Raw genomic sequence first — 27,907 nt, 5'->3', positions numbered from 1 at the left:
AAATGCAAACACACATAATGGTGTGCTGACAGCCTCTGAAGTCATTTCAGAAAGGAACTGAAAAACAAACAAACACCATCACCCTTGGGGTGGAATAGAAGTCTGGGGACCAACTGACTACCAGTGATCACCTACTGAGCACCTGTGAATGGCTCGTGCTTCAGATAATTTCCATGTAGAACAATGATGTAGAATGACTTGTGGTCATTTGGCCAGTAGAGGCTGCGGAGCTAGCAGACAACGACAAAAATTGTTGGAGAAACTTTGCCCAGGATCCATAAACCATATACCGCAGGTATTTCGATTGCACGTACTGCCAGTTCTAGGAAGTGTTACTCCTGTCTTAGGAATGTGGAATCAAGGCTCAGAGAGGTGAAGTAACTTTCCCAGAGTCACACAGCTAGTATGCACCAGTTCTGGGATGCAAGCCCATGTCTCTCAGGCCTGCACCCTCTCCATGAACCACAGGCAAAATCAGCTGGCAGAATAGGCCCAATGACAGAGGCAGACCCCACCCCTCACCAGGGGAACAAGGCCCTACTGCTTTAGACAGAAGTCCAGCGACCTTACCGGCTGTGATGGCCACGGTGGTGGACAGGATGTAGCCCACGCTGGCGATCAGGGAGGAGTCATAGATCTGTGAGGCTTGACTTAAGAACCTGCAGCATGAAACACACAGCGCTCAGGTCAAAGGACTGTGGGGACAGCAGCAGGCTGGGGCAAAGGCCCGCAGGGGTGGGCATGGCTTGAGGTGTGAAGTTGAGGCACAAAGGTGATCCCTGGTTTTATAAGACATTTTCCTCCCATGACAGGATACTGTGCACCCTGAGGGCTGGGGTCCACCTCCCCTCCCCACACCTGCCTGGTCTCGTGCCTTGGATCACAAGACTTGGACCCCTCGAATGCCCTTCTCCTCTTCTTGTTTCCACAGCCCATTGAATACAGCCATTCCTGGGTCTGGCACACAAACCAGACATTCTCCTATCCCTATATGGCCCGCCATTGTGATTACTTCCTTAAAACATGATCTGCCTAATTAAAAAGTAATGTGATTGTTGCAATGAAATTTGGGAAAAGACAATGAGAATAATTTCAAATCTCTGCAGGTATAGCAGATACCACCCTCCTTGGGAGATTCTTGCCCCTTCTCCAGCTGGCAGTTAGCCTGGTGCTGCATAGCTGCTCATTTTGTTTCCTTAGGGGCTGTTACACCCCCTCCCCCCCAGCTGCAGGGCCTTGAGTCTCAAGGACAGAGGCCAGAGCCCTTTGAGCCCAGGGTCTCGGAGGATGGATGACTGGGAGATGAGAAGTTTCTAGGAGGTCACCTGAGTGATCCCAGTACTCTACACAGAACTTTGCACTTGGCAGAGGCTCCCAAGTAGGTCTGCAATTTTGTCCCAGGACTAAAAATAATAATAGTCAACAGGAAGTCAGGTGCTGGCCCCATGCCCTAGCTACTCAGGAGGCTGAGAGCTGGAGGATTCTGGTTTGAAGGCAGCCCAGGAAGAAAAATCTGTGAGAAGAGGAAGAAAAAAAAAGAGGGAGAAAAACCTGTGAGATCTCCAATTAACCAGTAAAAAGCTAGCAGTGGAGCTGTGGTCCAAGTGATGGAGTGCTAGCCTTGAGTGAAGATGCTAAGTGAAAGTGTGAGGCCCAAGTTCAAGCCCCAGTACTGGCACAGACACAGACAAAACAAAACAAAACAAAACAAAAAAACAGTCCACAGAGCAATAAAAAACAACCATCATCACAAAAGCCATGCTGGGCTGCGCTGAGGTTCTGCGACTCTCCCAACAACTGTGAGGTAGAGAAACCGAGCAAGTAGGCTGAGTATTGAGAGGGTGTGAGGGGCAGGGGCAGGGGCCAGCACCTGGGTTCAACTCTCAGCTCTGCCACTTCCCAACCTCAGCCTCTGCCTCAGTTCCCTGTATGCAGCCATGGGGACAATGTCCTCTTGGTCTACAGAGTGCTATGGGGACCGGATGAGCAGAGAGCATTGCCAGCTCCTGATGAGCCCCTCAAAGTAGCTTTAGCTCAGATCCCCCAAACCCCAAGGTTGCTGGGTGCTAAGCCTGGCCCCGAGCCACGCCTGACCTTCCAGGCTGGCTTGGCCTCACACCCCACTCGAGTCCTTTGTACCAATGCAGGCTGCCACTTGCCATCTGCCCAGAGTGGCTGCTGTCGGCCTCAGCCAGGTGCTGGGCTGGCTGTGAGCACACACAGGTCCTGCCCTTGGGTCGGCTTGTTTTACTCTCCTATCATGCTTAGAGAGGGAAGCAAGCATGCACTCTTCCTGCTGGGGAGGTTTGGGGGAGATTTCATAAGCAGATAAGCAAGTGCCTCTCAGATGGCACAGCTGTGGACGTGACGGAGCTGGACAGATGTCTGCTGAGAGACACTGGGAAGGGAAGGCTGCCCCTGACCACACGATTCTCACTTTTTTTCCCTTCCTACCTAAGTTCAAGGGCTCGAACTCAGGGCCTGGGCAGTCCCTTCACCTTTCCTCTCATGGTTGGTACTCTACCACTTGATCCACACCCCTACTTTGGGCTTTTGTCTGGTTAATTAGAGATAAGAGTCTCTTGGGCTTCCCTGCCCAAGCTGGCTTTGACTCACAATCCTCAGATCTCAGCCTCTTGAGTAGTGGCTAAGATTGCAGGCATGAATTACTGGCCCCTGGCCAATGCTCACATTTTGAAGCCAAAGGAAGAACATTCACTGGGGCCTGGACTTTGAAGCAGCCCAGCCCCCCAGTCATTCCTCCTCCTCCCCCATGCCAAACGTTGGCGATCAGCTGGTTCTGCCTTCTCTGCCACCTTCACAAGCAACCAGAATCAGACCCAGAGAATGGGACAGACCTGAGCAGACAGGATTTGCAACTCACGCGGCTTGGTAGATGGCGGTGGCCACCATGCACACGAGCATCACGTAGAAGATGGGGTAGTCGAGCTGCAGGTTCCCTTGGATGGACAGGACCAACATCCCAGCTACAGCTTTCACCGTCACCACCGTCATGGAGCCTGCAGAGGGCGAAGCAGGTGTGGGCAGCCTCCCGGAAAGGCAGGGAGACAGACCCCGAGAGCCGGTTTATCACCCAGGATGCTGGTATCAGAGATGGGAGGAAATCTTGGCAAAGCCAGCCTGGGGATTTACACAGGGAGAAGACACTGTTTCTACCTCTTCTGTGATGGCTCATTTCCTGTGCCAACCAAGAAGGCAGGAGAGCGCAATGCCCACAGCTATCAGTGGTCACTTGTAAATGCCATCACGAGTGGGTGCTAAGTGCGTTTCTGTAAACTGGATGGCAGGTGTGTGTTCAAAGCACCTGGGCACTGATGGAGGCCAAAAGAATCTTTGGATGGACAAAGGGGACTTCTTTGGAGTACCAGCCTCATGAGAATCATGGCAAAACCACATGGTTGTGAACTCAGGAGTTAGTGCTTTGTAGTGCTTGTATATGTACAGTTTTGAAAATATTCTGTATGTTTTGTAGGAGAGCTTATACTCAGGGCCTTTTGCTCTCATTTGGGTTTTTCTGCTCAGGGCTGGCACTCTACCACTTGAACTATAGTTCCACTTCTAGTTTTTTGGTGGTTCATTGGAGAGAAGAGTCTCACTGACTTCTCTGCCTGGGCTGGCTTCAAACCGTGATCTTCAGATCTCAGCCTCCTGAGTAGCTAGGATGACAGGTATGAGCCACCAGTGTCCAGCTCTAAAAATATTCCTTAACTCCAAGAAGCCTCTAGTGTTTTTGTAGCATATCCCTATGGATACGCACATACAAACATGTGTTTATTTATTTCAGAAGGATGGTCATGTGACACATGGATTTGAGAAAGATGGCTGGGAAGTATAATTTCAAAGGGGACAATGATATAAATTTTGAGGCCTGGCTCACTTTTCCAAGGAGACATTGCTTTACCATGGGACATGAATGACTTTTTCCTGTACCTATCATGCCAAGCAGGAGCTAAAAGAAATGACCCCAGTTGGAAGACAGCAAAGCCCCTCACCCTGGGCACATCACTTTGCTCCCAGGTCCTGCCAGCAGCCCCTGAGCAGAGCTTCCTGTGACCTGAGGCCATTGCACTGCAGTTTCCAGCCCCCAGCAGCCCCACGTCCCGGGCGGAGCACAGGGCCTCCCTACTCGCAAAGAGGGTGCTGCAGGCCGCAGGCCCTTCCAATGACTTTGAATAAAATTCATGCAGGCTTAAGAACATTATACACTGATTACCGGTGTTCAGAAAGGCAAATCTAAAGGCGTGGGGTCTGGGAGGAGGGAGGGCTTCGGAGGAACTATCATTGGGCTCAGGGTTTATTTCTGGGGTGACAAAGATGGTCTAAAATTAGATTGGGATGACAGCTGCACAGCTGTGTAGATATACCAAAACTCACTGAATTGTATATGGCACCTAAGTTTTACCTCGATAAAGCTATTTTAAAAGGCAAATTAAAATAGTGCGAGTATGTCTGAAGTGACAGACAACTGAGTGACTTAAAGAAACAGAGTCCAGGGAGGAGAAAGGAGGCAGCAGGAGAGGCAGCGCAGGGGACCCCATGCCTATCTGGCACATGTAGTGACAGGCAGCAGTGAATACTTCCTTCAAATTGACCATTGCCCCATAGAACTCATTCCCCTAATAGGAAAGGAAAAACCTGTGATCCTCGTTAATCAGGAGGCTGACATCTGAGGATGGCGGTTCAAAGCCACAGCCTGGACAGGAAAGTCCATGAGATTCTTATCTCCAATTAAACAGAAAGAGAAAGAGAGAGAGAGAGAGAGAGAGAGAGAGAGAGAGAGAGAGAGAGAGAGAGAGAGAGAGAGAGAGAGAGAGAGAGAGAGAGAGAGAGAGCTAGAATAGGCACTAGCCTTGAGCAAAAAAGCTCAGAGGCAGTAATCAGGCCCTGAGCTCAAGCCCCAGGACTGACACACACACAAAAAAATAAAATATAAGGAAAGATGGTGGGAGAAAGGGAGAAAAGAGAGAATGAATGTAAAGTCGGCTAGCCTGCGGCTCTGGACTGTAGGGCATGCTGGCTAGCTCTGCTCATATCTCTGAGATGACCTCCGACCTCGCCTCCTTGCTCTGCTTTTTCCCTCCCTCTGGTTGCTAGGCCCACACTAATGTGGCCTGTATGTGTGTGCCACTCCTCCGTTCAGATGGAGGTTCTGGATGACCTCGGGGTGTGTCCACCTTACCCTCCAGTGGCTGCAATTCTTGTTTTTTTGTTTTGTTTTTAGAAAGAATATTGCAATTGTGGTAACTGTCTCCCTTCATAGGGAATGCCCCCACTCCCACCCCAGCAACCACCCGAGTGGGTCTTGAGCAGCTTCTGTCCTTAAACCCCAGCAGCAAGTCCCCTGCTTACCAAGTAAGGCCACCAGGAGGAGAATCACGATGATGTTGTTGGCGTTCTTCTCCTTGTAGAAGTACAGGAGCAGGCAGAACAGGACGATCTCCACCAGCTAGACACAGAAAGTGCAGCAAGTGCAGCAAGGGGGGCAGAGAGGAGGCAGGGCTTCTGGGGAGGGCGAGGTGCCAGGGTTGCTGGGATCAGTATCCTGGGCTCGGGGGTGGGGGGAGGGGGCTGGAGCACCTGGCCTTTCCCAGTGAATGGCAGAGATGGGCTGGAGAAAGGGCGGGCTGAGAGAATCTGTCCTGGCACAGAAGGGTTTCTTGTCCACCCTTCCTAGAGCTGAGGGGTGGGGAGGGGGCCAACCTCCTGACTCAGATGGCTTGGATCGTCCCCTTTACTGCTCCCAGGGCACCCCACTGAAATGGGGGGCTGTCAGTGACACTCGCTCACAGAGCAAATTGGTCAAAAATACCCTCAATGCCTCTTCCCACTCAGGTGTGTGCAGTTTATAGTAAAGAGAAAGGCAATTGCTGGGTGCGGTCATGTATGCCTATAATCCTAGCATTTTGTGGAGGCTGACAGGGGGTTAAGAGTTCAGAGCTAGTGTGGGCTACCAAACAAACCCTGTCTCTGATGATGATGATGATGGTGTGAGACTGGTTGGAAAACCAGTGTGAGCCTGGGTCAGCCTCTAAACTAGCTGGATGATGCCGGACCAGTCTAGTCCTTAGCTATCTCCTCTGTGATTACAGGGCTATCATCCCGGCTGACACCGAATGAACTAATGTAGGCCAGGCCTCGTGCTAGGCATTTTAACGTTGTTAAACTTATTACATCAGCACAATAATTCAGTGATGTAGGGAAAGCCAGCTAAGAGCACAGCCAGGATTTGAACCTGAGCTGCCTGGCACCTTCCCACTAGGCCATGCTGTAAAGACACACTATGATATGATTACAACCTGCTTTGAGAACTTTCCTGGCCCCTTACACCAACAATGTGTCCTTTCTACCACTTAAAAGGCTTATCAGCACTGCCCTGGGCAGGGCTCTACTGAGTGGCACCAAGGTGGAAAGCTGATTGCGGGCTCCAAGTCTCTACCAGCTCAGAAACATGAATGAGCATTTTGAGGAGAAAGAGTTTTAAAATCTCTCACTCACAGACCAAAACACAGCTGTTTCATTTCCTTGTTTCTCCTAGGCTTTGTTCCAGAGGACATGTATTTCCTCTAGTGATTATCGGATGCAATTTCTTCTCCCTTTCTCCTCCCCTGCCCCCACTTCCACTCCTCTGCCCTCTCCTTTCCTCCCCTTCCCTTCCCTTCTTCTCCCCTCCCTTCCTCTTTCTTTCTTTCTTTCTTTCTTTCTTTCTTTCTTTCTTTCTTTCTTTCTTTCTTTCTTTCTTTCTTTCTTTTCTTTTTTGCCAGTCCCAGGGCTTGAACTCAGGGTGTGGGCACTGTCCCTGAGCTTAGCTCTCTACCATGTGAGCCACAGCGCCACTTCCAGCCTTTTCTATTTATGTGGTACTGAGGACTTGAACCCAGGGCTTCATGCATGCTAGGCAAACACTCTATCACTAAGCCACATTCCTCACCATCCTCCTTCTTTTTATTTGTGCTAGTACACAGCTCCAGGGAAGAAGGCTGGAGTCATCTCTTACCATGTACAGGAGAAAAGGCCAGCTCACAAGATGCCTTGTGATATTCTCGCCTGTCATCTTCTCGTGGCTGTTGGGTGCGAATGTTACCAGCAGGTAGGTGCCCACAATCGCCAAGCCACAACCCACGAAGGACAAAACATAGCGTCCTGCAGGGAAGAGGGGTGGTCAGGGACTATGCAGGGGCACAGCGTGAGGCACCTGGCAGGAAAAGAGTGGCATGCACTTGTATAATACACCAATACCAGGTGCTCGGTGTTTTTTGTTGTTGTTGTTGGTCCTGGGAGTTGAACGCTGGGCCTTGGTGCTGTCCCTGAGCTTTATTGCTCAAGACCAGCACTCTACCACTTGAGCTGTAGCTCCACTTCGGGCTCTTTCTTTTTTTGGTAGTTCATTGGAGACAAGAGCCTCATGGCCTTTCCTGTCTGGGCTGGCTTTGGACTGTGATCCTCAAATCTTAGTAGCTAAAATTACAGCATTGATAACCTTAAAGAAGTATGACATGTGTACAAAGAGTGATGGTTGAATTCTTACAAAGTGTTATATGCCAACAAGAAGAGACCCAAGTGACCCTGAATTCCTCACGTGTACCCCTTCCAGTCCTAGCGTGCACCCCCAGCTGGACGTGGCCTTGACCTCAACCACTCTGAGGGTTTTGTTCTTTACATAAATGGATTCTCCACAGTCTGTGTTCATAGTGTGTTTGTGGGGCTCCTCTGTGCTATGTGTAGAGCTAGCCAATTCACCTCCATTGCTGAGCTGGGGCTCTGTGTGACTCTGGCACAATTTTCCCACTCTGCCGCTGGCGGGCATCAGAGGGGTCGCCAGTCTTGGGCTATCTGTGGGCATCACTTGGCCATGGAGTGTGCACGGCTGGGCTTTGCAGTTTTTCAATCTCCACTCCCCTTAGCGGAATGGAAAGTCCAGTGGCATCTCTCATTTGGGGTGAGCTGGTGTTATAACAAATACAAAAGCAAGGGCAAAAAAAAAAAAAATGAAGGCTGAGGCTGCCCGGGTTAGACTTACTCAGAAAGTCCCTAGGCTTCCATTTTTCCTTGATGAATATTATTCCTATGATGGCGCTAGCTGAAACAAAGCAGAGAGCAAAGAGAAATGAGGCTATTGTCTGAGCCATGTCCCCCCCCACCTGCATCCAGGGGTCCCCTCCAATGCAGAGGAGCTTGATGCATCCTAACCCCTCTCCTCTGTCCACTGAGCACTGTGGGCTGAGCACCAGTGGTGTGGCAGGTGTTGTTTCGCCATTATTTCAGGGCCATCTACCCTTGAAGGAGGCTTCTAGTTAGTCCTATTTGACAAATGGAGGCCTTCAGGCTGAAAAGAGATGAAGGACCCACTCATATTTGTTCAACTGGGCTGAGAAGGTGAGACTTGAACCCAGACTGTTGAAGCCAAGGGCTGTAGCTCCTTCTACTCAAACACTCAGGTGTGTTTTTCTCTCCCTGACTTCTCCTCCACTCTCAAGTGTGCTCCCTGCAAGTGTCACACGGGGTGGTCACTGTGGGCCCTGGTCACACTAGCCAGGTCCTGTCTCCTCTGGGCCTCAGTTCTCTAGTCTATGAGAGAATGTGCTGGATCCAGCTACTCTGGCTTGCTGACTCATAGCAAGGAGCAGACAACTTATTCGCCAAATAAACCAGCAAGCATGACAAATACTAAGCCCTTTCCTCCTTTGTCACTTCTCTCCATGCTTTCCTCCTCTTCCTGTTCTGTCTTGGCAGTGTTAGGTATGAACTTAAGGACTCACCCTGGCTCACAAGCACTCTACCACTTAAGCCATGCCTCGGGCTCCTTTCTGTCCTTCTGTCTCTCTTCTTTCTCTTTCTGAGAGTCAGTTTGTCAAACCACCACTGAAAATAACTACTTCTCTGAGTTACAGGAGTAATTATATCAGATAGCAGGGGCGAACCACTGGCAAAACAGCCAACACTCAATGTGACGTGGAAATGCAGTGGAATATCTGGAATGTGCACAGAAGGGCCACAGGTGGCCAATGAGATGCCATCAGTCATTACTATCTTAATCACATCTTGAGATGGGGTGGGAGAAGGGAAGTGCAATTGTTATAAGTTTTCTGGCTCTTACCCTAGTCTCTAGCCAGAGGGCCAACCCATGTGTGATCTAGGGAAAATAACTCCACCACTTTGTACCTCAGTTTCCTCATCTGGAAAATGGGGGTGGGAGTACTGGTCTCTCCCTAGACAGGTTTCTGGAAGGGTCAGAAGGATGCGGATCTGTAAGGGGCTCAGAGCAGGGCTGATGTGTGCAAAGTCCTCTGTATGAACTAGCTGATTGCCAAGGCAAAACATTTTGTTCCATGACAGAAGGCTCAGGAAGGCGTTCCACAAAAGGTAAGGGTATGGAGTCTAGGACTTACCTATCACGGAGACAGCACTGAGGGGCACGATGAGCGAGAGGGGGGCAAAGGCATAGGAGGCGAACACACCCAGCTCGCCCAGCAGCATGAGGAACAGGCCTAGCCACCATGTCTTGGTCTTGAAGTAGGCACGAGGATCCTTGGAGCCTGCCAGGCGGATGTGGCAGTATTTCTAGAGAGCCAAGAAATCTGGTTTGCTCATGCTCTGAGAAAACCATTCTGTGGTATCCTAAATCAACACCCCGGTTTCAAAAATAATTTGGAGGGGGGAGGGCTAATTCTGAAGGGGGTGGTGAATGAGGATGAGGGAGTTCAACCTAATTTATTTGCATGTAGAAACCTATTGACATTGCTCTAACAGGGGAGGCAGAGGGAGGGGTGACAGAGGCGGGGAGACTGATCAGGATACATGGGTTCTGTGGGGGAATTCACAATGAAGTCCCTCTTGCATGACTAATGTATGATAGTTAAAAATAATTTGGGAGCCATGTGCTGGTAGCTCACACCTGTAATCCTAGCTACTCAGGAGGCTGAGATCTGAGGATTGAGGTTCAAAGCCGGCCTGGACATGAAAGTCCGTGAGACTCTAGTCTCCACTAAAACTATCAAAACAAAAACAAAAACAAAAAAAACCCTAGAAGTGGAAGGGCTGGGAATATGGCCTAGTGGCAAGAGTGCTTGCTTGCCTTGTATACATGAAGCCCTGGGTTCAATTCCCCAGCACCAACATATACAGAAAACGGCCAGAAGTGGCACTGTGGCTCAAGTGCTAGCCTTGAGCAAAAAGAAGCCAGGCACCTGCTGGTCCTTGAACTCAAAGCCTGAGCACTGTTCATGAGGTTTCTTCTTCTTTTTTTTTTTTTCTCAAGACTAACGCTCTTCCACTTGAGCACTCCAGCCTAGGCAGGGAAGTCCGTGAGACTCTTATCTCCAGTTAACCACTCAAAACCCAGAAGCATAGCTGAGATGCAAATTAGTAGAGCACTAGCTTTGAGAAAGAGCTCCAGGACAGCACCCAGGCCCTGAATTCAATCCCCACAAGGGAGGGGAGAGCCTATGTACACACCTCCCCAGACCCCCTCTGAAGATGAAGCCAGGATTACAAGTGTGAGCCGTGGGGCCTGGCTGGCTTCTTTTTTTATCCTTTTCCTCCCTCTGTCCCTTCTTCTCTTCCTTAGAGAACGTATCACTATGTAATTCAGACTGGCCTTGAACTCATACTCCTTCTACCTCAGGCTCCGGAGTGGAGGGCTTATAGCTGCGAACCACCACACCCAGCTCTTCTAGTGCACATCACAGTTAGTGGTGCAATTGGGCTTCTGGCTCTACCCTGGGCTGCTATGAGCAGACAGGCCCAAGGGCTGGGGGGGGGGGAGGGGGGTATAGCAGCTGCTACAGCTCCATCTATGCTAGAATCAGACTTTAACTTGAACTTGTTAACCACTGCAGCGGCAAGTGTGGGCAGAATGATAAAGCCGGAACCAGGCTGCCCAGTTAGGAGGTCCCTGGGCAGCCTGATAGTGGCAGGTCCGAGCGAGGGGGAGCTAGTGGCAGAGCATGGCACCAAATCCAGAGATTTTTCTGGACCAGCCCTGGGCCTGTGGTATGAGCAACACCACACAGAGAAGAGGCAGCTAGACTTGGACAAGACATCCAGTTACCCATCATATCTGTGCCCTGACAGAGCTGATGACTGAGACTCACCTGGAGATTGAGTGCAATGCTAACCACAAGATGTCCAAAAATTGCCAAGAGGGCGCCGATCAAGTTTTCCTAGAAGGAAAGTTAACACAGAAGATGTGAATTGTGCCTCAGCCAAGGGGACCTCAGGACATAGTCGATGCCAAGTGTTTATTGGCCCCCAACAATCCTGAAGAACAGTGCCCATCATCCCTCATCCCAGGCCCTCTATGGCAACTTTAATACCTAAGGCTAATCCCACTGCATTGCCTGATCACAAAATACCTGGACTTGGGCGCATCCCTGCTAGTCCACCTTTGGTCACAAAGATCTGATAGGGTCTTACTCTGCCCGGATCCTCCTTGCCATGCAAGTGTCAGCTACCATCTTGTATAGAAAAGCAACACGTGCGAGAGAAACCCAGGCTGGTTACTTTGCATCAAGGGAGTCTTCATGTTCCCAACGGGAGGCAATGACCTACTTTCTCGGGATTGTCAATTATTTAACTTATAAAAAGTTAATTCAGGGGCTGGGAATGTGGCTTAGTGGTAGAGTGCTTGCCTAGCATGCATGAAGCCTTGGGTTCAGCCCCTTAGTACAATATAAACAGAAAAAGCTGGAAGTGATGCTGTGGCTCAAGTGACAAAGCACTAGCCTTGAGCACAGAGAGGCCCAGGGACAGTGCTCAGGCCCTGAGTTTGAGCCCTAGGACTGGCAAAAAAAAAAAAAAAGAGTATTTACTTTCTCAGCCCACCACTGGTGGCTCATGCTACTCAGGAGGCTGAGCTCTGAAGGATTCAGGTTCAAAGCCTGCCCTGGCAGATAAATCCAAGAGACTTCTATCTTCAATTAACCAGCAAAAAGCTGGAAGTGGAGCTGTGGCTCAAGTGGTAGAACCTCAGGCTTGAGTAAAAAAGCCAAGCAAGCTGTGTGCCCGCAGCTCACACCTGTAATCCTAGCCACTTGGGAAGCTGAGATCTGAGGATCGTGGTTCAAAGCCAGCCTAGGCAGCAAAGTCTGTGAGACTGACCTCCAACAAACCATCCCAAAAAAGGCCAGGAGAGCTGTGGTTCACGTGGTAGAGAGATAGTCTTAAGCAAAAGGAGCTCAGGGACATCACCCAAGCATTGAATTCAAACTCCAGGACAGGTACATACATGCATATGCGCACATAAACACACACATACACAAGAAAAGAAAAAAGCAGAGCAAGAGCTCAAGGCCCCAAATTCAAATCCTAGTACTTACTCTCTAAACTCATGAGAATAATGAAGCCCAAGTCCTGGGTTCAGGGAAACCGATCTCTTCATCGTAGGGCCTTCCATATCATAGGACCCCCCCTCCCCCAATCAGCCATTTTGCTAGTTGGAGGGGTCAGCCATGGGCAAGTGACAGAACAGGCTGGTCATAAAGATTAGAAATGAGAAAGATGATGATGACCAGCAGCAACATTTTTCAAGCATTTAATATATGCGAATTCTTCGTACATCCTATGTATTAATTCACTTAATCGTCATAAAGCAGAGACTATTATTATCTAGTTTTACAGTGAGGAGAGTAAGGCACAGGTGCGCAGAGGCTGAGCAGGACTGGAACCCACGCGGTCTAACACCAGAGGCCAGGCTCTTAACTATTACATCCAGCTGTAGACTGTAGAAAGCTCTAGAACAGCATGCAGCGCACGGCAGGTGCGATGCACAGTGGGAGATGTCAGGGCAAGGCAGCTGCTTTCTGAGCCAATGTCTTCCAGATTCGTGCAGGACACACGGTGCCACGACCTGCTAGGGCAAGGGAAGTCAGAGCAGCACCGGGATACTGCTCCATCCAGTGCCCCGTGGCAGGCCCTGTCCCTGTGCCCACCTCGTGAAGAGCAAATAATGCATTGTCTCATCTCACCGGCGTCAGCACAACCAAGGGGCATGGAGGCACAGGTCGCTCTTGTGCCCAATCTGGTGATGGGCTGGGGAACGCACAGGGAGTTCAGAGATGCTGTGAATGAGGGATGAATCTGAGGGGAGACCTGAAGACCTATGGCAGGAATGGTGGGGGAACTGACCCTAGAAAAATGGGCTTAAGGGGAACACAAGAGTAAGGCTTGGCCCAGGGCAGATGGAAGGAGACCACAGCAGGTAGAGAAAGCTCAAAAAGACACAGATGGAGAGGGCTCTTCTTTCTCTGAGGGTCTGGAAACAACAGGATTCTCTGAGTGATGTCATTTGACCCATCCATCTTCCTCTCCTCTTTCTCCCTTCCTCTCTCCACTCTCTCAAGGACGAAGGCCAGCCTCTTCTGACTGGGATCCCAGACTCCTTTGCAGGGTCTTTGCTGACACTGTGTTTAGGGACGCACAGCACCACATTCCTTTCTGTTTGCTCATATCTCACCTTTCACAATAGCTTTTCTCCCACTTTATCAAAGAAACATCGGTCCCATAAGTCTTTCTCTGGCACCTTGCTCAGGGTTGTACAACTACCAGGAAACCAAGGGGGAGTCTCAAAGTTTTGTTTTCCTGGGAGGTTTAGGACACTGTGAAGGAATGACTCTCTTCCCCTCTGTCCTCCGAGGTCCTACGGCATGACGTCACCATGGGACACTGGGGGCTCTGCTGGGATGTTCTGCAGACAGACTGACTTCACAGAGGTGCAGACAATAAGGGCTAACTTGTTAATTCGGCGATTTCCAAATCTATTACCTAGATTGAGTGAGCGAAATCTGTGGCTCTAAATAGGTTCAAAATAAAAGCACTTACAATAAAAAGTATATATGCATACACTTGTGGTAAATATTCAAATGCTACTCTGTAATGCAGATAGCAAATGTGCATTAAACTATGTGTACAGCAGGTTAGAGTAGGAAAAGAGCTGAGTGCCAGTGGTTCATGCCTATAATCCTAGCTACTTGGGAGGCTGGTCCAGAGGATTGTGGTTTGAGGCCAGCCTGGAATAACCAATGAACCACCATCTTCAGGGCTGCATGTGTGGCTCAAGTGTTAGCAACATCAGAGAGAGCACAAGGTCCTGAGTGTAAACCCTGGTATGGCCAAAAATGGGGCGAGGGTAGTGTTATAAGGCTCAACCCATACCTGGTAGCCACTGTTCTGTTTATTCAGAGGCCAGTTGCCTTCTGATTTGGCTGACTGATATGGATGAGCCAATACCACTTTTCTGGGAGTGGATGGAGTAGGTGGAGTCTGGAAATGAAAACTGCAAAACCCCACAAGGACCAGCCAACGTAAGCAGCAAAAACTGCTTACCAGGATAACATGGCTGGTATTTATGGTGCTCATAACATATCAGGTGTGGCCCAGGCACTTTCCAGCATTTTCTTTGGACCATAGACCAGCTGAGGTAATAGCTACCACATGTCCTCTTGTTAATGCTTAAGTTGGGGGGAGTTACAGATGAACAGGGTCAGCCCCAAAGACCATGGGGTAACCAGACAAGGGTGAGGATGGGAGGATTTGAAGCCGGAAGTTGGATTTCCAGGCTCCAGATGACAGTGACACTGCTGGACAATCTCCATGGTGGCCTGAGGGTCAATCACAGGGCAGGAAGTAAACTAGGAAAACTTTGACCCCACTTTGTAAGTACTGGGCTCCTACTAACCACACAGGCAACCAAAGTAGGGTTTTTTTTTTTTTTTTTTTTTTTTTTGTGGTGCTGGTAATGGGGCCTCACACCCTCCTCCATTATTATTGGTTACAGACAGACATGCGTCATCTCTCCATCCTTCTATCACCCTAGGGCCTCGTCAATGTTAATGATGCCTCCTGACCCTTGTCAAGCCATGCTTGGCTCAGGTTTACGAGCATTTAAGTCAGGTGGAAAAGCTGCCACTGCCCAGGCCCCACCTCCAACCTCAGAGCTTGTAGATAGAGTGTCCAGTTTGGGGGGTGGGGCTTCCACTTGTGGACCCCCTCCTCCTCCTCCATTTACTTCAGTCATTGAAGGGCCGCTGGGACTCACAGAGTCATCAGAGTGACACCATGACCAGACTGCAGCAGGCTAACCGTGCGGGCCTTGAAACCAGGGCTGTGCTGTAAGACAGGGTGCAGATGGGAGCATCGAGGGCCAGGCGTCAGGTGGTGAGAAGTGCCACGTGGGGAGGGGGCACAGGCAGTGTCTTCAATAGTGGAAGGCCCAAATGTTTGCTGGCTACACCTCACCCCTTCCTGACGTTTCCTGGGCAGAACCAGATCTCAGCCAGATCTACAGCTGAAATCTCGTCCCAAGCCAGGAAGGCAGGGAGGGGTGCACATGCTTCCCAGGGCTGCCCCCCATGCAGACTGTTGGTACCTGAGAAGGCACAAGTCTACACTGGAGGCAGAGGGAGCCAGTGGCCAGACTGGCTGAGAATGGGTCTCCCTCAGGGCATTCTGGACCCCTGTATTTTATGGTTGGGAAGGAGTAAGGTTTTCCAACTGGCCCCCATGGGGACACCTAGAGAATAAATGGGATCCCTGGGGTGCACATGGACAGCTGGCACAAGCTGGGACTTGTGATCAGTCTACTCAGCACAACCTCTGGATGGGGTGCATTCTGGGAGGGAAGTAGGGCGCCTTCCCACAATGTCTTGTGCTTACAGACAGGATAAATCTCTGCATCCAGACTGGCTCCAGGGTGACAGGCAACAGGATTTCAGCCCCCCAGTGATGGCTCCCACAGACACACATATCAAGGAGAAGGGACAGGAACCCAAAGGCATCCCTCTCTCTGTCGCTGTATTCCAGTGTGGCCCCTGAGTCCAGCAGGCCTGTGGGGGGAGGGGAGGGTCCGCCTCTGCCACTTCCTTGCTGTGTGATGTCAGGGGAATCACCTAAACTCCTAAGCCCCAGCTTCCTCAGCTGAGCAGCAGAGCCCATTGCAAGTGGGGTGAGGTCCAATCGCATTCTACTGTAGTCAATACCACAACAATCTGAGCGTCTGCTATGGTTCATCCATTATTGTCCCTGTTACCAGGGGCAGCTCTCAGTGCCCTTCAGTCTCCCGTCTTTCCTGATGGAAGAATTGCCCTCTGCCCTCCTACAACTCTGAAAGAAATTTCCCAGGAATGCAGCCACAAGTCACAGCAGGAAACCCTGAGCCCATATTGGTATTCAAACAGAAGCTTAGCTGAGTCCTGCTACTCCAAGGCCTGCTTCTTGTCTGCTACCATTTAAATAGCAGCCTCCATTTAAATACCCCAGCGCCAAGACTAGCCACCACTTGCCAATTACACTGATCTCCCACAATGCCTTGAGCTTACTTACAGACAGGATCAGTCCTTGTATCCAGACTGGCCCCAGGCTCTGCTGTACCTGTGACCTGGGTTCAGGCCACCTCCACAACACTCCGACACTTGCTGCCTCCAGCAGATGAGCCATAACTTTCCCCAACACAATCATTTCCATACTCATCACCAGTGTCTGGAACAGGAAGGGCCTTGCAGCAGGTCTGACACCATGTAGACAGCACAGAGTGGTGGCCAGGTGTAGACCATGGACCTAGATGGTGCATAGACTAGATCTGAAACTTGCCTGACTACCTTTGGCTGTGTGTCCTCAGGCTAATTAATTGATATCTTTGTGTCAGTTTTCTCATGTGTAAAAGTGGAGTTATAACAGGATCTACTTCATAGGGCATTTGTGAGGATTAGCACTGTCCCTGTTGACTTCTCCCCACAAAGCTTATCCTCCTATTATAATGATTGTGACTAATTGTTATGGATCTATATTTCCTGCCAGGAAAACTGATGAAACCCAAGCTGGAAGGATGGGGAGTGTTTTCCAGGTCAGAACAGAATGATACAGGCAGCTTCGGTTTCCTCATCTGTGAAGTCAGGTCATCCTTGCAACTACCCTACAGGATGGATCTGAACCTGACCTGCAAGCAGGGCTTAAATGGCCACTCTCCAAGCTGTAACGTTAGAAAGCAACAAGGCCAGGACTTGAAGCCAGGTTTGGCTGGGTCTGGAGCCCATGCGCCGAACACCCTGCCTTATCTCTTTTTGAGCACCACGGTCTGTCTCAGCATGTGCAGAATTTTTCTTGCCTCCCTCTTGGAATCCTGGAGGACAATTTTCTCAATTTTTTTTTTCATAGTTCCTGCCCAACCCAGCACCAGCAAGGATTTCTTCTATTCAGAAGTTTTCCAGGCTGGGGCAAAGAGGCAGCACCCTGCTGGATGCAGTCTCTCCTTAGCAGCACACCACCCATCCACCAGGACAATCCCATCTTCTAGGTAGGGCAGAGGGCAGGACTTCAACTATGATATCAAGCCAGCCTCCAGGTCTCTTGTCCCCTAAGGGAGATGGCTTGGAAGCAGCCTGCCTGCCAGCCCACATGCCACTCTTCTTTGAGAAATACCCATAATGCTGGTTCATTCCAGACAGTTTGTTGCCCCGCCCTCCATCACTGATTGGATCAGGATAGACACTTGACTCACACAGGCCAATCAGAGGTCTTCCCTGTTGAATGTACAGAGTCAGTCAGAAAGGAGAGGGCAGGGAAGGGAATCTGAGTCACCTGCTGCTCCTGACCCCACCCAGTACTTCAAGCACTCCTACCCACCTGCTTATAGGAATGCCTCCTTCCTCAATTCTTATGCTCCCTGGCACCATGATGCTGGCTTAATTGTCTCGGTTTTGGCACAAATATCGTTCATAATATGCAAATGACCTGAGTTTGTGATTCACATAGAAGCCTATTAGAAATCTCATCATTGAGAGTGTTCTGTATTAGCTCTGCTGTTCTGTTCCATTCATTACAGGCCAATGGTGTTAACTACAGTTAACTACAGAGTACAGATTGTCTGCACTCTGGAGACTCAGGCATTCGTTACCTCCTGGCCAGGGGACACGGGGCCCCTCCCAAGGCTACAGGACTCTCTGACCCAGTGCAGGAGACTCCCAGATGCAAACAACCCAATCCAGAGTCTATAACTCCAGTGAGCTCCTTTAGCAGACTCTCCCCACACATCAAATCAACCCAAGGCTGGGTATCAGACAACGAAGAGCAGCCTCTGTGACCCAAAGTCTTCTGGGCTTGCCCCAATTAGTTGATGGTAAAATTCCCATCCTCCCTCGCCTTTCCAGGAATCCAGCCAAAATACAAACCTTATGCACAATGTGACCCCAAACCTGTAACACCAGAGGGCACATAAACAAAAAGACTAAAGTATGAGCAAAACTTATCTCTGAGTAAAACTGAGTGTGTGTGTATGTGTGCAAATGTACGCACGCATAAGTGTGTGTGTTTGGGAGTAAGGGAGAGGTAGATGTATGTGTTTGTGCCAGTACTGGGGCTTGAACTCAGAGCCTTGCACTCTCACTTGGACATTTTTGCTCAAGACTAACATCCTACCACTGGAGCCATATCTATACTTCTGGCTCTTTGCTGGTTAATTGAAAATAAGTCTCATGAACTTTCCTTGCTCAGGCTGACTTCTAACCACGATCCTCAGATCTCAGTCTTCTGAGCAGTTAGGATTATAGGTGTGAGCTGCCCATAACACAGAAGGTGATTAAAAAAAAAAATCAAAGCTTCTTAGTGGGAATTCATTCCTTAAAAAAAAAAATCCTGCTCTTTTCTCTATTTCCCTACTTTCTTTTTTCTTTTGTTTGCCAGTCCTGGGCCTTGGACTCAGGGCCTGAGCACTGTCCCTGGCTTCTTTTTGCTCAAGGCTAGCACTCTGCCACTTGAGCCACAGCGCCACTTCTGGCTTTTTCTATATATGTGGTGCTGAGGAATCGAACCCAGGGCTTCATGTATACGAGGCGAGCACTTTGCCACTAGGCCACATTCCCAGCCCCTTTCTTCTTGTGTTCTAAGCAGCATCCCTCCACTGCCCTGCTGTAACGTAGATGCTGCCTGTTTCTGCCACGGATCTTCCTGCCAGCCAGTTCTGCACTGGGCTGTTTGCTTACTAGGAAAATACAAAATTCCCAGCTCAAAGGAGAGCACTTGCCTTGTAGGAGAAGGAGCCCTCGCCCAGGCTCAGGCTCCCGGAAGTGGCCCCACTGGTGGGTGGGAGCTGCTGCAGCCGCAGGATGGCACTTTGCGCTCCATCCATGGCGCCTAGTGAGGCATGCTGTGTACCCGAGCTGGAGCTGGAGCTGCTGCTAAACCGGGCTTGTGCGGGCAGCCATGTCTGCCGGTGTTCACCTTCTTCCAGCAGGGCCAAAGGGAACTTGACACTTCTGGCTGCAGTTATAGCTTCCTCCTCAGCTTCCCTGGTTCTTCCTGTACTCTAAGGGCAGAGAGAATGATTAAAAATGCATGCGCTAGCTTGGATACCTAAGAGAACCTTCAGGACAAGAAGGGCCATACATAACACTGCATCATCCCTTTAGCCCCTCAACAAGGAGATCACAGTGTATGGCAAAGCTTCCTCCCAGGCTCCTCAGACTTCTCCTTTCTGTCCTCACCCCTGCCTTCCTCCCCTAAATTCACCTTCTGCCACAGGCTTGTGAGGACAAGAACTTGAATACTGCCTAAGTACACTTCTCATTAAAAACAGAACAAAAGACAATATGACCATCAAAAGTCAGCCATAGCTGATCCTTCCCACCTTAATCTCAGGAAGATTGAGAGTCTGAGGTCAGTTGGGGTTATGTAGTGAGACCCTCTCTAAAACCCTCACACAAAGAAAAGTGATCTCCATGGTAGATGGAAGAAACAGTGTTGCTACCCAGATTAGCTGAGTGGCCATCAGATCGTTTTGTCCTCTGAGACTCATCTGTCTCATCCGCAAACTGGGGGCAATAATGTGGCCTTAGAAACCAGCAACCATTATCCCTGTTCATGTCATTGAACCATATTGTCAGTGTTTCTCACACTTTTCTCCCATGTACAGAATAAAATGTGTCCTTTGTATTCATAGCCAAAACCCTGCCACAGTGCCAGGACTTAACTCTGGGCCTCGAGGTTTGCTCAGCAGGTGCTCTCTACCTCTTGAGCTACACTTCCAGGCCAGCTTTTTGCTAGGTAAATGCATGTGGAATCTCTTGGACTTTTCTGAACCAGATCCCCCAGTCTCTTGAACAGCTAGCATTATAGGTATGAGCCACTGACACTAAGCTCTGAAGTCTTCTTATACTTGGAAAAAATAAACACCAACCCCCACCACTAAGGACAAAAACAAAATAAATTTAAAAATCAATGCAAAACTCCAACAAAAACTCATAATGACTCTGGATTCTATCAAATAATATATTTTAATAAAAATGTTTTAAACTCTGTGTGTGTGTGTGTGTGTGTGTGTGTGTGTGTGTGTGTGTGTGTGCCAGTACTGTGGCTTGAACTCAATGCTTGGTATTTCTCCTCAAGACTAGTGCCATACCTCTTGGGCCAAGTCCTGCTTTTTTCTGGTTAAATGGAGATAAGAGAATCATGGACTTTTCTGCCCAGGCTAGCTTTGAACCTTGACCCTCAGATCCCAACCTCCTGAGCAGCTAGGATTACAGGCCTGAGCCACTGACATTCGGCTTTACATTATTTCTCATCTGCCATGTGTAACTTTTGGGCCAGGTCATTTCACTTTATAGCCAGCTTCCTTAGATGTAAAATATGAATAACAATGTTTCCTCTCCTACAGGGCGATATGAATATAATAACAGTGTTTCTTTCCCTCTAGGGCAATGTGAATATTTGATGAAATAAAGTCATATAAAATGCATGCACAGCAAATGGCCAAAGGATGCCAGCTGATATTAGTATCACCTTTTTCCTCTCTAGTTTAATCATGTAATTTATTCATGTATTCTCTCATGGATCCACAAGATAGATATTGAGGGCTCATAGACATGGATTAAAAGTCTGCCATACCCCAAGCATCAGAGAGCTTATCATCTTGTTCTAGGTCCAGGATTCTGATTTTTATGTTTAAGAAATAGGGCAAATATACTCAGGACCCAGGAGGGATCAGATGCAAGCTTAGTACAGGAGTTGGCACAAAGACCATTTGACCCAGGTGTCCATTTGCTAAAGGGCCACAGAGTGAAATTCTAGTTGAAATAGTAGTAAGGCATGACTTACCAGGTGACTGTAACTCCCATCCTATCCCATCTCTACTTGTAAAACTCATATGAATATAGGTTTCCAAAATTATGAGGAAAGCATAATTATTCTTACTAGATTTTTATGTGCAAATGAAAAGCGTTGAGTCCCCGATCTTGGCATTTTTAATTCATTGAGAGTCTTAGAAAAGGAAGAGAGTGGCTCAGGGCTCTCTCTACCTCTGGGAGGCCTCCAACTTAGAATTGAAGCTGCCCTGGACAGCAAATTCCAGGATGGTGTTTGCCAAATCCCCTGTTTCGTTCTTCTCTCAAGAGGTCTAGTCACAGCCTGACAAAGTGATTCAAACACCCACACTAAATACAGGCCTGTTAGGCTGGGTGTGGTGGCTGAAGCCTGTAATCCTAGTTATCTGGGTGGTAGAGATTAGATTATGGTTTTGAGGCCAACCCAAAGAAGAAAGAAGTTGACAAAACTCCATCTTGATGGCTGGTGGCATGCCTGTCACCCTTGGTATGGGGGAAGTGCAATGGAGTGGCATGTGCTGCTCATTCCCAGAGACAAGGGGGAAGCACAAGGAGGCTGGCCCTTGCATGAAGCAAAGTCCTGCCTTGAAAATAATCAATGCATGATTGGTGAAGTGGCTTAAGTGGATGATCACCTGGCTAGAAAGACCCTGAGTTCAAACCCCAGTATCACAACACAACCAAACCAAACCAAAACAGAGCTAGAGGCTTAGCTCAGGGATAGAGCACTTGCCTAGCAAGCCTGAGGCCCAAGTTCAATTCCTAATGCTGCCAAAAAAAATATACATACATACAGGCTTACTAAGCACTCAGTGAGCCACAGTCCCCAAGAATGTCTTACTCTGTCAAGAATGTCTTACTCAGTCCTAATCAAGCAACCATAACTCTGCAGTGACAACAAACATCTGCTAGCCTCACTCACCGGATGTCAGAGAAAGCAAACAGGCCTTGGGGACCTGCTTAGGGGGTGGCAGGAATCCAGGCTTTCTAACCTGTAGGCCAGCTGACTTTCCAGTGCTGCTTCTGTTTGCCTGGGTTTTAAGCAACAGCTGGTTTCCTTTTGGGCCTCAGAGCCCCCAGGCCTCCTGCAGGTGGCATTTTCTGGACTAGAGAAGAGTTTGGCTTTGGTGGAATCTTGGTCAAGTTGTCCCCTTTACAAGGCACACACTGCACACAGTCTGCCTGCTGACTCTCTTTTCTTGACTTCAAGGGGTTTTTTATTGTATCTTATATTTTTGTTTATTTTATTTTATGTTATTTAGTTTATTTTAGCCTCACACTCTTGCTTGGCTCTTTTCTTCAACGTTGGGGCTCTACCATTTGAGCCACCCCATCACTTGCAGCCTTTCGCTGGTTAGTTGGAGATAAAAAAAAAAAAAAAACTGGTGGGTTTCCTGCCTAGGCTGGTTTTGACCTAACTTAGATCTCAGCACCTGAGTAGCTAGGCTTACAGTGCCTGGTTAGGACACCTTTCCAGGAGCAATGGATGCGCCCAAAAGGCACATCCCACTGTTGGCTGACAGTTACAGCTCTTGGTCACGGAGAAAGAAGAGAACCACAGGCGCGTGCTTCTACTCTCTGCTCAGTGAGTTATTCCACCCGTTCCCACGCAGCAGGTTTTGCAGAGCGAGGACTGTGGGCCGGGGGGTGGGGAAGGTCGGGTGTGTTCGCGTTTAGAATGTGGCTCTGGCCGCATCTGAATACCAGACGCCCCTCTCAGCATCCGCCGGCTCCTCTCGGGCTTGCCTCCCCCGGATCCCCGGCCACGGGACGGCGGCCCACACGGACGAGCCTGCCCTCCGCTCCCAGCGCCTGCCGGCGCCACGGCGGCTCTCCCCGCGACGCCCGAAGCCGGCCAGCAGAGCAATCACGTTGGCATCGACTGCGCTTCACTTCCGGATCGGGCGCAAGCCCAGCATCACCTTTCCTCAAGCAAGCCCAGGTTGCCCCTCCGGTCGCGCTCGATGCAAAAGTGCAAGGCAAAACAAGCAAACCAAACCAACCCGAGGCGCCGGGACTCACACCGACCCGGCAGGCAGCCTCAAGGTGGGGGGCACTGACGCCCGGGGACACCGGGTGGTTGCAAGCGCACTGGTTTTCCTGACACTCGGGGACTGGCTCGAGGTCGCCCCTCTCCCCCAGCCTTTGCCAGGACTCACCGGCGGCGCTTCCTCTAGGGTCCGCCGGTCAGCGGTGACTTGGAGTCTCCGCGCAATCAACCCGGAGGAACGACCTCCGAGAACCCAACCCAACTCCGGGCGGCCGGGATGCTGCAGTGTTTTGCTTTCAGAGGTCGCGATATGATTTGTCCAGATGTCTGCCAGTCAGAGGCTGACGGAGAGTCCGCGCAGGCGAGTGGCTAATCCTAAGGGGTGGGCGGGACATCCTTCGAGGACTTGGCTGCGCCGTTAAGCTTGCTTGGAGCGTAGGGGCGAGACCCGGGCACCGGCCTGGCGCTCACCCCGAGGGTCCCCTCTAGCGGCCGCGGGAAAAACGCTGGGAATAATCTTCCCTTGGCCTCAGCCGCGGAGAACCCGGGTGATTGCTCACCCCACCTACCTGACAGGTGGGCTCCACGGGAGCAGCCTGCGGGCGGCCTCCCTTCTCATTCCGCCACCTCCCTGGCTCTGCTTTTGGCCGCTCCCGCGCCCCACGTTCCCGCCAAGTGTTCAAATCCTAAACGTTGCTGGGTGCCAGTGGCTCAGTCCTGTAATCCTAGCTACTCAGGAGGTTGAGATCTGAGGATCCAGTTCTCTGAAGCCAGCCTGGGCATCAAAGCCCACGAGACGCACATCCCCAATTAACCAGCAGAAAGCTGGAGGTGGGGCTGTGGCTCAAGTGGCAGAGCACCAGCCATGAGTGAAAAAGTTCAGGGATAGCGCCCAACTCATGAGTTCAAGCCCTGGGACCAATACCTCCCCCCCCCCCATCCCAAGACCCACCCCCCCCACCGAGGCTGGCTGGGACAGCTCAGCCTTGTGTAAGGACGGCTTCTAGAGTACTCCATGTCTGCGGGTGTAGAACTGCATTCTCATTTCTCTGTTCTTTTTGCTACCTTACACAGGGTTTATACATGGATGCTAATTCTCGTAGGTTTATTCATTCCTTGTAGTAGCGTGTGTGTGTGTGTGTGTGTGTGTGTGTGTGTGTGCTGTCCCTGGGGTTTTTTGTTTAAGGCTGGTGCTCTACCACTGGATCCACAGCTCCACGTCTGCCTTTCTGTTGGTGACTTGAAGAGAGTCTCCCAGACACTCCTGGCTTTGGACCTTTGTGCTCAGATCTCAGCCTCTGGAGTAGCTAGGATTACAGGAGAGAGACACTGGCGCCCAGCGAAGCAAGATTTTTTTTTTTTTTTTGGCCAGTCCTGGGCCTTGGACTCAGGGCCTGAGCACTGTCCCTGGCTTCTTTTTTGCTCAAGGCTAGCACTCTGCCACTTGAGCCACAGCGCCACTTCTGGCCGTTTTCTGTATATGTGGTGGTGCTGGGGAATCGAACCTAGGGCCTCGTGTATCCGAGGCAGGCACTCTTGCCACTAGGCTATATCCCCAGCCCCAAGATTTTTTTTAAATTACTTTTGAGTAAGTTAAGTTCTAAGGCTTTTGGCCTTCCCCAAATGGTAAAGAAATCAACTCGATCAAATCCACAGGTCCCGGCGTAAAGGGCGTGAACCCGAAGAAGCGCTGGCCGCTTTCCTGCGGAATTTTGAAACGCCTCTAACGATTGGCCAATAGCTTTTCTAGCCAAAGTAACAGTGGACTCCATTGGCTACCGGCGTCCAATGTTAGGCCGCGGTTGCCATAGCGACGGGGCGGCGCTTCGGTTGGAGGCCGAGTCCCTGAGGTGGCGGTGAGAGTGGGAGGCCCGGGCGCAGCCCCTGGGATGCCAGCTGGGATCTCTGGTCGCCGGGTGCGTGCGGAATCCCCGAGCCCTGCTGGGTGGTGGCCCTTCCTGGGATGTGCCGCCGTGTCTCCCATCTGAAAGGTGGTGATAACGGGGCGCCTCCTCTGCGGAGGCCTCCCCTGTCAGTGGCCCGGGGAACCTGAACCCCCCAGGCCTCAACTTTATAAAATAGCAAGACAGAGGGACATTGTGTAAAATATATACATTGATTAAAGGAAAGAAGCAGCTACTTTTTGTCCAAAAATTAGCATTAGATACCCACATGTAAGAGTTTTGATGTAGTTCAGTGGAAATACGTTATTCTTAAAAAAAAAATAGTGCTAGAAGAATTGAGTATCCAAAGGTAATAGAATGAACTTGAAGGGTTGTAATTTAGCTCAGTGGAAGAGCACTTTTCTGGCAAGTGCAAGGCCCTGGGTTAGGTCCTCAGCTTGGGGGGTGGGGGGAAGGGAGCTATAAAGACAATGAACTTGACCCTTACCCCATTACCATATGTAATATTTAATTCCAAACAGATTCTTGGCCTAAATGTAAGAGCTTAAAACTATAAAATTCTCAAAGAAAACACAACCTATTTGTGATCTTAGGACAATGTGTATATGTGTGTTTAAAATGGAGGACTGTGAACACACACACATATAAAGGCATGTAAGCAGAATGTATTAAGAACTTTTACAACTCAAAAATAATCCAATTGTTTAAAAAGTTCAGATTTGGAAGTGGAGGTATAGCTCAAGTGTTAGAACACCGGCCTTGAGTGAAAAAAAAGCCAAGTGACAGGGCTGGGAATGTGGTTAGCGGTAGAGTGCTTGCTTGCCCTAGCATGCATGAAGCCCTGCGTTGGATTCCTCAGCACCACATACACAGAAAAAGCCAGAAGTGGCGCTGTGGCTCAAGTGGCAGAGTGCTAGCCTTGAGCAAAAAGAAGCCAGGGACAGTGCTCAGACCCTGAGTCCAAGCTCCAGGACTGGCAAAAAAAAAAAAAAAAAAAGCCAAGTGAGAGCATGAGGCCCTGAGTTCAAAGCTTCAGTACCAGCACATATTCAAATTTTAAAATAAATATTTTACGAAAGATCATACATAAACCTATGAAGGCGTGTAAATTAAAGTGGTACGAGGTATCAGTATACAGCCATTAGAATGCTTCAGTGAAGGTTTTGGAACCTGGCTGCAAGCCACAGATGACAGGTGTGTGGATGGCAGCCAGGCAGCCATGGTGTCCGGACGCCCCCTGGTGGCTGCCAGATGCCAGGCTGGGAGGGAAAAGTGCTAAAGGACACTGGGACTTCTGAGTGGTGGAGACATTCACCATGTTAATTGTGGTGGCATTGCAATCATTTGCCAAAACCTTAACAACTGTCTATTTCATACCAGTGGATTTTATTGGACCTAAATTCTTGTGTGTATGTGCTGACACTGGGACTTGAACTCAGGGCCTGGCTGCTGTCCCAGAGCTCCCCTCCCCCCCCCCCCCCCACACCTTCAAGACTGGTACTCTACTGTTTAAGCCACACCTCCACTTCTGGCTTTTTTTTTTCTTTTTCTTTTGCCAGTTCTGAGGCTTGGGCTCAGGGCCTGAGCACTGTCCCTGGCTTCTTTTTGCTCAAGGCTAGCACTCTACCACTTGAGCCACAGCACCACGTCGGCTTTTTCTGTGTATGTGGTGCTAAGGAATCGAACCCAGGGCTTCATGCATGCAGGGCAAGCACTCTACCACTAGGCCACATTCCCAGCCCCCACTTTGCATCTATCACCACAAAACTGAATCTATAATGTAGAATTAAACTTGGAAGTGTCAGACCCACTGCCTGCCCCAGTCACGCTGAAGTGACTATGCCGCAGTGCTGTGCGCTTGGTCCCTGGGTGTGGGCATGGGTGTGGGCGTGGGTGTGTCTCAACCTCAACCCCCAAGATTGCTCAACCCCACCTGCAGAGGCTGCCACCTCAGTGTGACATAGTGCTGGGCCTCTCTGTGCTTTGCTGTTTCAGGTGCTGAGCAGGACATTTAGCAGAGGTTTTGTGGAAACCAAAGGGTCATGTGACACCATGTCACTTGGCTAACATGGACACCACCCCCGAACAGAAAGAGGATCACCCTGTCAAGCACGCTAAGCATTCCTTACAGAAAGGTTTGTACTCAGCTCACATGTATGCATGTTGCATGTAATCACATGTGGAAGGAGGGCGCCCCTGGCCTACATTCAGGAGTCCATGGGGATGGAGTAAATCGGGGGAGGGAGATTGCCTGAGGCCTGCCCCCCCCCACCCCCGGCAGGGAGGTTGAGGGGTGAATGGGAGCATCTCTTCGACACATTTCTGTGAATCTGGCAAGAATAACAGGTGTGTGTGTGTGTGTGTGTGCGCACTCACGTGTGTGTACATGCAGGTACTGGGCTTGAACTCCGGGTCTGGGTACTGTTCCTTGGCTTTTTCCCTCAAGGCTGGCACTTTGCCACGCGAGTGGGGACTTCTCCTGCCCACCCCTCTCCATCTTCATGATGCTTGACTGACAGCTGAGGAAAGGGGATCCTGGCTCCGCCCTCTGCCTGCTCCTCCAGCCTGTCCTCCTGTTCCTAGGACTGAGGGGCCTTCCGCTGGACTGCAGGGGCGTGAGGGACAAACCCCAGAACTCATTAAGAGCAAAAGAAAAAGAAATGGGAGCATTTTTGTTAATTGAGTTTCATGTTTATCACCTGTCCAAATGCAAGTTTCTCTTCTGTTTAAGGTTTTACTGCTGCGTATCCAACACATTCTTCCATTCCTACTAAAGTCCAATTTTCAGCACTTCCTGAAACAGAGAAGAAAGGATTTAATATTCAAGCAAAGAGATTTTATCACAAAAAGGTAAGGTCATTGTTCATTGTTCTTTTTGTCTGGATTTCAGCCTTGCGAGGCAAAGCTGT

At 49.9% G+C, this 27,907-nt stretch overlaps 2 protein-coding genes across 2 annotated transcripts in view; one reads left to right on the top strand and one right to left on the bottom strand.

The window, feature by feature from the left end:
• Window positions 1–23,386, bottom strand: part of Nipal3 (NIPA like domain containing 3) — a 35,233-nt gene extending 11,847 nt beyond the window's left edge. Inside the window, exons 1-9 of the mRNA XM_048350519.1 lie at window positions 23,264–23,386; window positions 19,031–19,312; window positions 11,112–11,180; window positions 9,408–9,579; window positions 8,039–8,098; window positions 7,016–7,161; window positions 5,371–5,467; window positions 2,885–3,020; window positions 571–659 (exon numbers count right to left, since the gene is read on the bottom strand). Of these exons, the coding sequence (XP_048206476.1) occupies window positions 571–659; window positions 2,885–3,020; window positions 5,371–5,467; window positions 7,016–7,161; window positions 8,039–8,098; window positions 9,408–9,579; window positions 11,112–11,180; window positions 19,031–19,135 (874 nt within the window). The 5' untranslated portion in view covers window positions 19,136–19,312; window positions 23,264–23,386. The remainder of the gene's footprint in view (window positions 1–570; window positions 660–2,884; window positions 3,021–5,370; window positions 5,468–7,015; window positions 7,162–8,038; window positions 8,099–9,407; window positions 9,580–11,111; window positions 11,181–19,030; window positions 19,313–23,263) is intronic.
• Window positions 23,387–24,931: 1,545 nt separating this feature from the next.
• Stpg1 (sperm tail PG-rich repeat containing 1) overlaps window positions 24,932–27,907 on the top strand; it is a 34,429-nt gene continuing 31,453 nt past the window's right edge. The window contains exons 1-3 of the mRNA XM_048350520.1: window positions 24,932–25,010; window positions 26,994–27,133; window positions 27,730–27,848. Of these exons, the coding sequence (XP_048206477.1) occupies window positions 27,067–27,133; window positions 27,730–27,848 (186 nt within the window). The 5' untranslated portion in view covers window positions 24,932–25,010; window positions 26,994–27,066. The remainder of the gene's footprint in view (window positions 25,011–26,993; window positions 27,134–27,729; window positions 27,849–27,907) is intronic.

The sequence above is a fragment of the Perognathus longimembris genome, chromosome 7 (genome assembly GCF_023159225.1).
Source record: "Perognathus longimembris pacificus isolate PPM17 chromosome 7, ASM2315922v1, whole genome shotgun sequence".
Classification (NCBI taxonomy): Eukaryota; Metazoa; Chordata; class Mammalia; order Rodentia; family Heteromyidae; genus Perognathus; species Perognathus longimembris.
This window is presented reverse-complemented; position numbering and strand designations above follow the sequence as displayed.